This window comes from Elephas maximus, chromosome 18 (genome assembly GCF_024166365.1).
Source record: "Elephas maximus indicus isolate mEleMax1 chromosome 18, mEleMax1 primary haplotype, whole genome shotgun sequence".
In the NCBI taxonomy this organism is placed as follows: domain Eukaryota; kingdom Metazoa; phylum Chordata; class Mammalia; order Proboscidea; family Elephantidae; genus Elephas; species Elephas maximus.
Window position 1 is genome coordinate 72,171,758 of NC_064836.1, and position 13,991 is coordinate 72,185,748.

The 13,991-nt window shown below is 39.3% G+C and overlaps 1 protein-coding gene across 3 annotated transcripts in view; it reads right to left on the minus strand.

The window, feature by feature from the left end:
- Positions 1-3,488: 3,488 nt before the first annotated feature.
- Positions 3,489-13,991, minus strand: part of IMPG2 (interphotoreceptor matrix proteoglycan 2) — a 102,979-nt gene continuing 92,476 nt past the window's right edge. Inside the window, exons 17-20 of one of the 3 annotated variants that reach the window (XM_049858314.1) lie at positions 10,495-10,683; positions 7,934-8,135; positions 7,395-7,474; positions 3,489-5,928 (exon numbers count right to left, since the gene is read on the minus strand). In XM_049858314.1, coding sequence (XP_049714271.1) covers positions 5,913-5,928; positions 7,395-7,474; positions 7,934-8,135; positions 10,495-10,683 — 487 coding nt within the window. In that variant the 3' untranslated portion in view covers positions 3,489-5,912. The remainder of the gene's footprint in view (positions 5,929-7,394; positions 7,475-7,933; positions 8,136-10,494; positions 10,684-13,991) is intronic. The other 2 variants (XM_049858312.1, XM_049858313.1) reach the window with 2 other exon arrangements.

Consider the following 13,991-nt stretch of genomic DNA (forward strand, 5'->3'; position numbering starts at 1 on the left):
ACTCACTCTTTCTCCAAAAAGTAGGTCACAAATTAATCAATCAATGGGTATTTATTTGACACATTTCTCCCACTTTGTGTTTTTATAATAAGGTCTTTGGAGTCAAATCAAGATCACCCTCCTGATTTCTTTGGGTCTTGTTGCCAGCAGGACACCACACAGATGTAGGGAGAAAAAACTGAAGATCAAGTTTCCTGAGGCTGATGCACAGCAAACTGCCTGCTTCAGTAAGTGGTCACTGATTTTCTTCCTTTCATGTGCAAGATTGCCTTAGATTGCGGTTGCCATATTTATTACTTCTCTGTGGACAGGTCACCAGTTCCTTCTTGCTACAAGACAGCTGGTGGTAACTACCCTGTGTAATGTTACTTTCATCAACTCCTTCAGTTTTCTTTCCATCCCTGCCTTAAGCAGATGAGGAAAAATGAAAGCTTTTAAAAGTTTAAAAGAGTAACGTTTAAGAGAGGCCGAATAATGACTCATCATCGTTAAAATGAGGCAACAATTGGGTTCCAGATAGCATCTAGTTCTCCTACATTTCACTATAAAAAGAGAAATCAAAGAATGATTTTCATTTTCACATCATGCTCACTTGTGTGTGCATCATTGAACAGTAATTACAATTCAACTGTTGCTAAAATCTACATTTTCTTCTGACAAAAAAAAGTCGATAGGTTTTTGAAACAGATGTTTATTATAATGAAAATGACACCATTACATACAAGATAGAAGCAAGATCATTCTATACACATGAAAGACTTTTAAATTTATATTTCTAATTAACTTCTATTAAGACTAGAAAATGTCAAGAAAATAATGAAGTAACATGAATTTATATGTTCCACATTGGGTAAAATGCAATTACAAACAAAATGAAAAACGAGAAGTCCTTCATTATCCACACTTCATACTGAATATATATTATGGTGTTTTCACTATCGCTTAACGATCATCACATAGACTTGATATATAAATGACTATACTTCTGATACCACGGTTACTTTTTTCCTATTTATGCCCCTAATCTCTAAAAGAAGTACATCTAAAGAAAACAACAACAAAACCAGAATGGGAAATCACATAATCTAGGTTGTAACTGTAACGGTTTGGCTGAGGGGAATGTTTTAACCTGTGTCTTATTATTCTAGGGGAATGGTTTAACCCATGTCTTATTAACTCATAGGAGTAGTGTAAGGTTTTGCAAAATGTACGAATCCAGACAACTTCCAGGCAAATTCCTTTCATCGTCCATTATATTATACTACCTTCCTCCATTCCCATCTCCAGCCAGGATCCTTTGCGGAATACACTGCAGCCGGTTTGCAGATTGTGACCTTCACACATGTTCCTGCATTTATCACACACTTGGGAATAGAACGAGCTAGGAGCCATGACTCATCGCAGCTGGACTGTAAATGGGGACACTAGCCCCACCCATCCCTACTGGGAATTGTTAGAAACATTTTAGGAAAGAAAACTTGACCCATTTTTGTCTTAGCCTAAAACATTTCCATTTAATAAAGATAAGTTATTCTCCTAAATCAATTGTTCCCTACGGAATAAATGTGCTGTCTTCTCTTTCCATTGCAAAATGGAAATTCAGTTCAGGGGCTGACAGATGTCCAGTACCCTTTGTTGAAAACACAGACATGACACAAAGATACCAACCGCCTAAAAATCATGAAATAGAAGTCATGCTTGTAGAACAAGCATACAAATGAATAGCTAGCTCAGGTGTCATATTTGAACCAACATATTTTAAGAGTCTACATAGAATATTTTGTGTAGTTTCCACCTTTTTGTCTTAAGTAATGTTAAAACCAAAACCAAACCCATTGCTGTCAAGTCATTTCTGACTCACAGTGACCCTATAGGACAGGGTAGAACTGTCCCATAGGGTTTCCAAGGAACACCTGATGGATTTGAACTGCTGACCTTTATAGTTAGCAGCCTTAGCTCTTAACCACTACACCACCAGGGTTTCCCTTTTTGACTTAGTTAATGTTAAAACCAAAACCAAACCTGTTGCTGTCAAGTTGATTCTGACCCATAGCAACCCTACACGACAGAGTAGAACTGCCCCATAGAGTTTCCCAGGAGCAGCTGGTAGATTTGAACTGCTGATCTTTTGGTTAGCAGACAAGCTCTTAACCATTATGCCACCAGGGCTCCACTAGGTAATGTTAGGTCAGAGTTTTCTAATTACAATTTACTATGTGGATAAAAAAAAAAAAGATGTGAGGACAGCCAACCCATGGTGACTAGATACTGCCAAAGAAAAAGCAAGGAAGAAGTGAGAATAAAGTCATCAGATAAACCCTGCACTCATTTTATTATGTAAAGTCAATGGATCTTTCCAGCCAAACCAAACCCACTGTCTAGTCTATAGGACAGAGTAGAACTACCCTCTTAGGGTTTCCATGGCTGTAATCTTTAGGAAACCAGACTGCCACATCTTTCTCCTTCAGAGTGGCTAATGGGTCTGAACTGCTGATGTTTCAGTTAGCAAAAGAACACTTAGCCACTAAGCCACCAGGACTCCTTCAGTGGTTCTTTAAAAAAAGACACATAAATGTGAACAAACACAGTCATGCGTCACTTAACATCCACAATACCCAAAACCCAAACCCACTGCTGTCAAGTCAATTCTGACTCATAGTGACCCTATAGGACAGAGTAGAACTGCCCCATAGAAATTACCAAGCAGCGCCTGGCAGATTTGAACTGCCAACCTCTTGGTTAGCAGATGCAGCACTTAACCACTACGCCACCAGGGTTTCCAACATCCACGATATGTTCTGTGAAATAGGACGTTATGTGACCTGATCGTTGTGCCAACACCTAGTTTATCTAAGGCTACAACAAACTCTTCTGCAGACTCAGCACTCACTTTCACATTATGCAGCGAAAAACGTTGTTTAAAGCCCTTCAACCGCCCAGAGCTAGCACTAAAGTCGATATGGTAGTCTGGTCCTGCTTTTTCTTTAAGCATCTCAAACAAGCTTCTTGTCTCATCAGTGATGGCAACACGCTGAGAAGGATTTGCTTTTGTGTTTGGTTCTCAATCCATATCATCAGCAATTTCTCCATATCTGATATAGGTTCCTCTCACGTTTTCACGAGCCTCGTAGCTTTCAGTGGAGCCCATCCTTTAACAGCTTGGAGAATTTTTTCTTTGTTTTTGAAGTTAGGTCCGCTATGTCCCATTCTCCAATCACGGTTTCTGAACTCTATTATAACCTTATGGGACCATGGGCATACATGCAGTTGGACAAACGGATGTTATGTGGTGCACGAGCATACTCTTAAACCATGGCAATCGTGGAAACAGTGCCCTATGTATCAAATAAATTCCCCTTTATCCAGAACCCATAAAAATAACAAGAATCATGTACGTAAATTCAATTTTCAAAGCCACATCTACAAGACTCCAAAGTAGCTTATGAATAATAATAAAGACAAATCTGAGTTATGTACTTCAAACTTTTAGTGCTGAGTACATTTTATTGTTTTCAAATAAGGTGACAGCCATATTGAATATTATATTGCTGTTAGTGATAATGTTCTAATAATCTAAATATTTCATTCTCCAATCACATAGCCTGAATGGGTGTTCAGTCTGATACTTTCAAACCACTGCATGCCATTAAATTACCTTGCAGAAAGCTCTTTTAAGAAGATATCCTCTGCTCTTTAGGGGTAGTTTGTGCTCCCACACTGATAGGCCAGACTGGTACCTCCTATAACACTTTACTTTGTATAGCAGTGGATCTTCACTGTGGAAATTCTGCATTTTCCCATCTTTTCCACAGTGATTCAGCTATAGCAAAGAAAGGATCAAAGTCTTTATTGCTGGACTGAGACTTCCTATTCTTTCCCTGAGGGATTCCTTAGCTCTCCCAGTTAATAGCTGAGGAGCAGACATTCACATGATCCGCTCTTGCATGAAAAGGTCATGTAAAAGGAAATCAGAGACAGAAACGTATGTCAGAATTCCAAATCCCCCTTCAGTGCTTGACTTAGTTTGGGCGTATCCTAAGGGTTTCGTACAGTGACCTGGTCTAGACGCCTGTCCTTTACGGCCATCAATAATTCTTCTAAGAAGCATTCAAAGGATTGCATCCTAAAATTAATTTGTAATGAAACAAATTTTGTTTTTCATCCAACACAAAAGGCTTAGAAAAAAAGGTTTAGAATATCAAGCAGAAATCATCGGGAGTTTTGCAAATGAAACCATGCATTTAGTAGTAACAAATATTAACATTGATAATGCTTTAAAGATAATTATCAATTAATTTTCAAACGAACCCAGTAGAAAAATAACCCAGTGATGGCTTGTACCTATGTTGAACTTACAGACAATCTAGTATATGAATAAGTAATGAAAGGCAATACTGAGATAAAAGGAGCTAACGTCACACACACACACGCATGTGCGCACGCACGCACGCACACACACACAAAGCGTGTTACCCATAGGTGCTTTGCAAAAATGCCTAGATATCTTCAAGGTTTTCAACAGTTTTACTATGGCAGGTACCCAGCCTCAAGATTTAGTTCCTGGTGTTCTTATAGAGAGTGAAATTGGGAGACATCAAGTTGAGGGGGAAAAAAGTGAACCAAGTATTTTATCTTATGGCCAGTTTATCCCTGGTTGGTTATATGTGGTCATAAAGAAAGCAAAATGATCAAGACTGTTTTTGGCAAACATGAAGATACCTAATATAAAATACCCATATCAGTAGTAACCATCGCATACGCAATGTAAAATGAATGGAGATGATTACTTCGCCTTCTCTTTGCCCCTTCTACAAGCTCCCCATTCAGAATAACATTAGAGAGAAAGAGGAAACCTTCCATTTTCAGTCAAATTTTATATAAGAACTTGTCCTGCCTATAATTTTTTTTTAAAGATTTGAATTGCAATAAAAATCCTGTCATGCTTGCACATTAAATGGGAATTCAGACCCAAAATATCACACAAAGAAGAAGCAATGCCAATGAGCTAATCTATACTACTGAGGTAGTTAAGTGCTGTTTTCCAAATTCATATAGCAGAACTAGAAAAGACTCAGGACATCTTTAGACACAGTAGTAGAGCCAGAGAATCCAAAAGCATGACTCAGTCTACCAATCAACCTGCAAAGCATATTCTCAGGGCTATGGCCTTACCCAGCCCCCCATACTCTCCCTGTCCAAGAGATTAAATCCACCTTTAGTCTAATGGGAACCCTCTAACTTTATGCATACAGATTGTCCTTGACAACTTAAAAAATAGGATACTGACACACTTATCATAAAAATACTGTGGTCTTGATTAATGTGGTCAGGAAACTCACAACTCTGGTAGCAGCATAAGGTGCAAGCTTAACACTATAGCAAAAAGGTTGCTTCTTCTTCAACAATTTGGCCCAAGACATCTTAACGTTTTGTTGAGATGAATGCCCCACTGTAAATTCTATTAAGACTATTTCAAAGGCTTCTCATTCCACCTGACAATAACAAATATGCTACAAAATATTCACTTACTAAGCATGACTTCTCCTGGTAATAATTTCATCTTATTTTCCTGCTAGGAAAACGGAGGCACAGTTATTAAGAGACTCAAAGATTCAGAAGCAGAGAGAAGTGCAGCCCTGACTCCCAGGCCCAGCTTTGTTCTTACAGGCAGTTTCCAGAGCTCATGCAGATTTGAATTTCTTTAAACGCAGCTTTTGGTCTTTGTAGGTATAAATAGTCATATCTCTTATACATTCTGAAACACTAAGCTGGAAATACGTGCCCTAAATTTTATTTTATTTTTAATCTCTTCTTCCAACAGAATTCAAAATCCAGGTTAATTACGTGATGTAGGTAGCAAGCCATCTCCATCTTCTCAAGGCTTCTAATCGGTTTCAAAATGGGAGTTTTGCTTAAAGCTCTTCCCTGCTATGAAAACACAAAGAATATTTAATTGAAGAAGCAAAAGCTGCACTTTTGTGATATTTCCACGCTATGTTCCTAAACTCTTCAATCCTTTCCATTTTGTTTCTTTGCAGAAAAGGTCTCCTATGCTGTGACAAATTAAAAAAAAAAAATCCACCCTACAAAGGCCACATAATGTTTTTACTATATCCAAAGTCAAGTCCATTAACATTTTCTTAGGCTTCTGGTAGATGAAAACGCTGAATCTAAAGTGAAAAGTTAAAATGATGTATAGATTATGTGATTATGTACCCACCATTTTTTAACGCCATCTTCCCTCTATGAATATCCCCTTAAATGAATACTGTCTGTGTGGACTTTCTTTTGTTTCATAGGATTTGTGTGTTTAAATACTTGTTACATGAGTTTTTTTGCACATAGGTAGTCCTCAATTTAAGATGTATTCGAGTTACAACGAATCACAAGTACGACTGTCTTTTTTTTGTACATCTTAGGGTCACTATGAATCGGAATCAACTGGACAGCAATGGGTTTGGGGTATTTGTACTACATACAATGTTGCAGTTTGTAACTTGCCAGTGTTATCATCCTCAGATGTTCACTCGCAGGTGTTCAATATTATGATTTCCTGTTCAAAACAGTGCTGTATAGCAGGCTATGAAAACTAAAAAAAAAGTATCTGACTTACACCAGAATGAAATTATGACACAGTCATTGGAGTGGAACCCTGTCATAAGTCTACTAATGACCATAATGGTCTCTTTATAAGATAGTTCATTTTTGTAACCCAAGTCTGGTTGCGAATTATGGGAACAAAGAAAGAAAAAAAAAAAGAAAAACATCTGATAGACACTTGTCCAAAATGCATGCTGAGAGAAGCAAATGTGAAGAGAGTAAAACGTAAGATGAACTTGAATGAAATGTAAGATGAACTTGATAAATGCAAGAGATATCCTTTAATGAGATGTGTGACTCAAGAGCATGCTGAAAAATACCTAAGAGATGGAAATGAAATGATGCGCTAAAACACATGAGGATTTATGGCTACTCAGATGCTATTTATAGAAATGTTCTATGAAAAATATTTTATAGCATTGGATCACAGGTGATATCTATAGGAACAAGAGAGAAAATATGACATAGCCCAGGGATCTATGAGCAAGAGCAAATAGCATCTCGTTTTTAAATCTTCTGTCACTTGCCAACATTGTGATTGTGTCTCTTCACCTCTCTGAGACTTTTTTCCCTCATCTATAAAACTCTAAACAGAAATGCCCAATTTATAAAGCCATTATGAGGAATAAATGAGGTAATCTGTGTAGAAGTGTATGATAAACTATAAAGAATTCAACAAATGTTCGTTACTACCCGGACCCATGTCACATGGATAGGAGTTGCGTGCTCACGCTGGTGGCACTACCCTAAGGCAAGTTAAGACCCTGGATTAAGGAGCTTTTTCAAATACTTACATTTGATGCTGTCTCACAAAAGCTGCAAACTCAGGATCATTGGCATAGAGTTCCAAAATTCTCATTCTTTCTTGAATTTCCTTAAAAAAAAGAAAAAAGAAGCTATACATTGCATTAGAAAAACCTCAACATCCTCTTTCAGCGAGTTCTACTTTTCCTAAGGAATTGTGGTCTTCTGGGTGATTTAGGAGAGGCCCATTTTAGAGAAACAGAAGGTTTGGATGCTGTGTGTACTGTCCTGAATAACTCAGAACAGTTATTCTTAGAACTTTAGAAAGGAGGAGAAAGAGACAAGCGGAGGGAGGGAGAGAAATTATTAACAACAATGGACAAAGGGACCACGGGTGGGAATTAAGATACAGCTCTGAATCATATACCCTCTGCATTCCACACAGACAGGGAGATATCATGAGATAAAAAACTAATTATGGAAAACTTGCATCCTTTCTTGAAGCCTGTGGTATACACACCGATACCCATATACACATGCGTGTCCACACAAGGCAGCAAAGCAGCAATGGAAAAGCTAAGTTTCCTACCTCTCTGGAAAGTTCGCTGCTCTCATACATCTGTCGGATTTCTTCTCTGCTCAGACCACCAATCACTTCTCCGCTAGCAGAGTTGTAGAAGGGACGCTGGGGATAGGGTCCCTGGTACTGCTCGCATCCAGCCCTGTGGCTTCCATACACAGGGTTGTACTTCACAGCATTCTCAACGGATGAGAGGCTGTCAGGCTGCCTGCTGGAGACACAAAAAAGAAAATAAAAAAAAACCACTGCCGTGGAGTCAATTCAGACTCGTAGTGACCATATAGGACAAAGTGAAACCGCCCCCAGAGGGTTTCTAAAGCTGTAATCTTTATGGAAGCAGACTGCCGCATCCTTTTCCCATGGAGCCACTGGTGGGTTCAAACTGCCAACCTTTTGATTATCAGCTGAGCCCTTTAACCACTGCACCACCAGGGTTCACAAAAAAGAAAACCAAAACCAAACCCATTGCCTTCAAGTTGATTCCAACTCACAGTGACCCTACAGGACAGAGTAGAACTGCCCTATAGAGTTTCCAAGGAGCACCCGGTGGATGACGAATGAACTGCGGACCTTCTGGTTAGCAGCCATAACACTTAACCACTATGTCACCAGGGTTTCCACAAAAAAGAAAGGCATGGTTAATTCATGTTCTCCTTCAAATGCTCAACTATTTGAAAGAGTAATTACCGGGGATAAGATTTCTGTTGTGGAAGAAAAAAAGAGGTGAACTGGATACAAATAGGGGAGGTGGCTGTAAAATTTACGAAAATCAATCTCAAATGTTACTTATCAGGTGTTATCATTATAATCAGAGCCCTGGTGGCTCACTGGTTAAGAGCTCGGAGGCTAACCAAAAGGTCAGCAGATCAAATCCATCAGCTGCTCCTTGAAAACCCTATGGCGCCGTTCTACTGGGTTACTATGAGTTGGAATCGACTTGATGGCAACCAGCTGGGTTTTTGGTTTTTATCATCATTATCTGTTCAACTAGATGGCAACTGGAAATATTCCATGTCTCATTCATCTTTATTTGCCCCACAATGCCTGGAGTCAATAAATGTTACTTTGGAAATATGTCTGCCAGTAGATAGTGTTTTCTTAAAAGAATATGGCTTTGAATCTCCCAGAGTTTACAAATTGAAAATCAGTGTATAACCATACAGAGAATCTAAAAGGAATATAAATATAGGAGGGCTGGGCATTGATTAAATTCAACTCAGGTCTACAAATATTTACCGAGCATTGATTATGAGTTTAGGACTGTTTTAGATGCTGATACTGTAAAGAAGGATTTGCTGGAATCCCTGCCCTGGATGAGATTACAGTCTAATGCAAAGTCAGACTTGATACAATGTGTAAGAACACTACTCATAACCATACCCATTGCTGTCACTCATAGTGACCCTGTAGGACAGAGTATAATTGGCCCATAGGGTTTCCAAGGCTGTAATCTTTACAGAGGCAGGCTGTCACATCTTTCTCCCACAGAGCGGCTGGTGGGTTCACACTGCCAACCTTTCAGTTAGCAGCCGGGTGCTTTGACGACTGCACCACCAGGGCTCTATAAGAACACTAAAAATCCATTGCCATCGGGTTGATTCTGACTCATAGTGACCCTATAGGACAGAGTAGAACTGCCCCATAGAGTTTCTAAGGAGCAGTTGGTGGATTCGAACTGCCAACCTTTTGGTTAGCAGCCAAGCTCTTAACCACTGCATCACCAGGACTCCAAAAGAACACTAGTGGAGGTATATTCTGAGCACTCTAGGAACTCAGGAGGGGTGTCTCCTTAGCCCAGCCAGAGGCTAGGGAAGGCTTCCAGGGAAGGTAAGGACTCTAGAAGAACAGAAAGTACAGCCAGGGATTGTGATCATAGGGTGACCCAAAGGATGATTGAATCACTATTCCCTAGAAAGCGTTTCGTTTCCCCCAATAATAACATCATGCTTAACTAAACAAAGAGGGAGATTTCATTTCTTGTCACAGTCTTACCTAGATTTAAAACCTGGCTTATTACTGCTGATGTGAGCCAAAAGGGAACAAACTGTAAAGTTCTGGCTCCTCATACAAGGGAAGCAACTTCTCTACCTCATCTCCATCAACTCGCCCTCCATCCCCACCATCACCACCACCATGAAACAGGCTCTCTGGCCACACTCAACAGTACCATTCCTTCAGTGTGCCTTCAGGTTCATGTCTACCTCCCTGACTTTGCTTCTTTATGCTCATGCAACTAGCTAGAAAGCATCTCACCCCATCCCCAGCAAACCTCTACTCACCTGTCCAGCTAAATATCACAACCGCATTAAAAATGCTAAGACTCTCCCCCCTAGGCAAGACGAATTCATCCCTCATCCAGGCCCTTTAGCACCTTGTTCATACTTCCACTCATGTTGTATTATGGCTAGTTTCTTTTCAATCTGCCACCCTTTTGAGGCAAGGGACCATGTTTTTATTCAACGTCATAGCTCTCCCCTCTCCACCTAGCTCCGGGTCCAATATTTGCATAAGAAAGTACTATGAGAATAAAAGGAACATAATTGCATCACAGAGCTCTCTTCCTTATTTACCTGAAAGGCATCTCTCTTTCGCTCCTAGCAAATTGAGCCTGAAGAGTCTTGACGAGGAAGAGGATGACAGCAGAAGAGATGAGCAGCAGTCCGACAATGGAGGCGATGGTGATGCCAATCACCAAGGGCTCTGACACAAACTCCTCACAGTGCTCACCTCGATACCACCAGTTCTCACCCACCCGGCATCTGTAAAGAGCAGCCACCAAGTCCAAAAACTGAATCACTCTGCCCACAGTAACAATTAACAGCAGGACTAGAGAAGGGTAAAGATATAAATGCTGACCAAATGAAGCTTCATTAAAGAGTTCAATACACATGTCAGATGACCGTACAATTTAAGGCTATGCATTGATGACTCAGTAGGTCATCAATGACTGTAAGTGAGTGATTAAATGACTTAAATTATTTGTTCAACATTTTTTTATATAATTTATTTTATTTTTGTTGTTGTTGAGAATACAGACAACAGAACATACACCAATTCAAAAATTTCTACATGTACCATTCAGTGACACTGATTACATTCTTCGAGTTGTGTAACCATTCTCGCCCTCATTTTCTGACTTGTTCCTCCCTCTTGAACATAAACTCACTGCCCCCTAAGTTTTCTATCTAATCTTCTGAGTTGCTGTTGTCAGTTTGATACTATATACATAGATCTTAAAGGAGCTGAACACTCAAGGCAGACAGACATTCCTTACTAGTTAAGCTAAACTGTTGTTTGGTTTTGAGAAGATTTCAGGGGATATTTTTATTGATTTATTTATTTATCCCTTTTTTTTAAAATCGAGCTTTAGGTGAAAGCTTACAGCTCAAATTAATTTTTCATACAAAAATTTATACGTATATTGTTATATGACACTAGTTGTAATCCCTATAATGTGACAGCACACTCTCCCTTTCCACCCCAGGTTTCCTGTGTCCATCCAACCAGCTCCTGTCCTTTGCTGCCTTCTCATCCTGCCTCCAGACAGGAGCCGCCCCTTTAATCTCCTGTATCTGCTTGAACTAAAAAGCACAATCTTCACAAGTATTATTTTATGTTTTACAGTGCAGTCTAATCTTTGTCTTAAGAGTGGGCTTCGGGAATGTTTTTAGTTCTGGGTTAAGAGAGAATCTGGGAGCCACGTCTCTGAGGGTTCCTCCTATCTCAGTCAGACCACTAAGTCTGGTCTTTTTACATGAATTTGAGTTCTGCACTACACTTTTCTCCTGCTCAGTCAGTGACCCTCTGTTGTGTTCCCTGTCAGGGCAGTCATTGGTGGTAGCCAGGTACCATCTAGTTCTTCTGGTCTCAGGCTAATGGACTGTCTGGTTTATGTGGCCCTTTTGTCTCTTGGGCTAGTATTTTTCTTGTGTCTTTGGTGTTCTTCATTCCTCTTTGCTCCAAGTGGGTTGGGACAAATTGATGCATCTTAGATGACCTCAGATGACACTCACCAAAGTGGGATGCAGAACATTTTCATAATAAACTTAGTTTTGCAATGACCTAGATGTCCCCGGAAACCATGGTCCCCAGACTCCTACCCCTACTACTCTGTCCCTCGAAGTGTTTGGTTGTGTTCAGGAAACTTCTTAGTTTTTGCTTTAGGCCAGTTGTGCTGACCTACCTTGTATTGTGTGTTGTCCTTCCCTTTACCTAAGATAATTCTTGTCTATTTTGTCATTAGTGAATTCTCCTCCTTCTCCCTCCCAACCCTAATAACCATCAAAGAATGTTTTCTTCTGTGTTTAAGCCTTTTCTTGAGTTCTTGTAATAGTGGTCTCATACGATATTTGTTCTTTTGCCACTGACTAATTTTCATTCAGCATAATGCCTTCTAGATTCATCCATGTTGTGAGATGTTTTGCGGATTCATCATTGTTATCATTGCATAGTATTCCATCATGTGTATGTAACCATAATTTATTTATCCGTTTGTCGATAGGCACCGAGGTTGCATCCATTTTTTGCTACTGTGAACAGCGCTGCAATGAACATGAGTGTACATGGCTCTTATTTCTCTAGGATATATTCCAAGGAGTAGGATTGCTGAATCCTATGGTACTTCTATTTCTAGCTAAGGAAGTGCCAAATCCATTTCTGAAGTGATTGTGCCATTTTATATTCCCACCAGCAGTGTAAAGTGTTCCAGTTTCTCCAAAATCTCTCCAACATTTACTATTTTCTGTTTTTTGGATTAGTGTCAGCCTTGTTGGGGTGAGACGGTATTTCATTGTAGTTTTGATTTGCATTTCTCTAATGGCTAATGATCGTGAGCATTTCCTCATGTGCCTGTTAGGTGCCTGAATGTCTTCTTTGATGAAGTGTCTGTTCATACCCTTTGCCCATTTTTTAATTGGGTTATTTGTCTTTTTGTTGCTGAGGTGTTACAGAATCTTGTAGATTTTAGAGATTAGACGCAGATCAGATATGTCGTAGCCAAAATTTTTTCCCATTCTGTAGGTAGTCTTTTTACTCTTTTGGCGAAATCTTTTGATGAGCATAACTGTTTGATTTTTAGGAGTTCCCCATTATCTAGTTTCTCTTCTGGTGTTTGTGTATTGTTAGTAATGTTTTGTATACTGTTTATGCCATGTATCAGGGCTCCTAACATTGTCCCTATTTTTTCTTCCATGATCTTTATCATTTTAGATTTAGGTCTTTGATCATTTTGAGTTAGTTTTTGTATATGGGTCTTGTTTCAATTTTTTGCAGATGGATATCCAGTTATGCCAACACCATTTGGTAAAGAAACTGTCTTTTCCCCATTTAATGGAACTTGGTCCTTTGTCAGATAACAGCAGCTCATAGGTGGATGAATTTACACTTGGATTCTTAATTCTGTTCCATTGGTCTATGTGTCTGTTGTTGTACCAGCACCAGGCTGTTTTGACTACCATGGCAGTATAAGAGGTTCTAAAATTAGGTAGTGTGAGGCCTCCCACTTTTTTCTTCTTCTTCAGTAATGCTTTACTTATCTGGGGCCTCTTCCCTTTCCATACGAAGCTGGTGATTTGTTTCTCCAACTAGTTAAAAAATGTTATTGGAATTTGGATCAAGATTGCTCTGGGTAGAACTGACATTTTCACAGCACTGAGTCTTCCTATCCATGAGCAAGGTATGTTTTTCTACTTATGTCTCTACTTCTATCTCTTTTGGTTTCTTGCAATAATGCCTTGTAGTTTTCTTTGTATAGTTCTTTTATGTCTCTGGTTAGATTTATTCCTAAGTATTTTATCTTCTTGGGGGCTATTGTAAATGATATTCATTTGGCAATTTCCTCTCCAGCATTCTCTTTGTTGGTGTAGAGGGATCCAACTGATTTTTGTATGTTTAGCTTTTATCCTGATACTTTATTAGTTCCAGTAGTTTTCTTGTGGATTCTTTGGGATTTTCTGTGTAGAAGATCAAATCATCTGCAAATAGGGATACTTTTACTTCCTCCTTACCAATTTTGATACCCTTTATTTCATTTTCTTGCCTCATTGCTCTGGCTAGGACCTCCAGCACA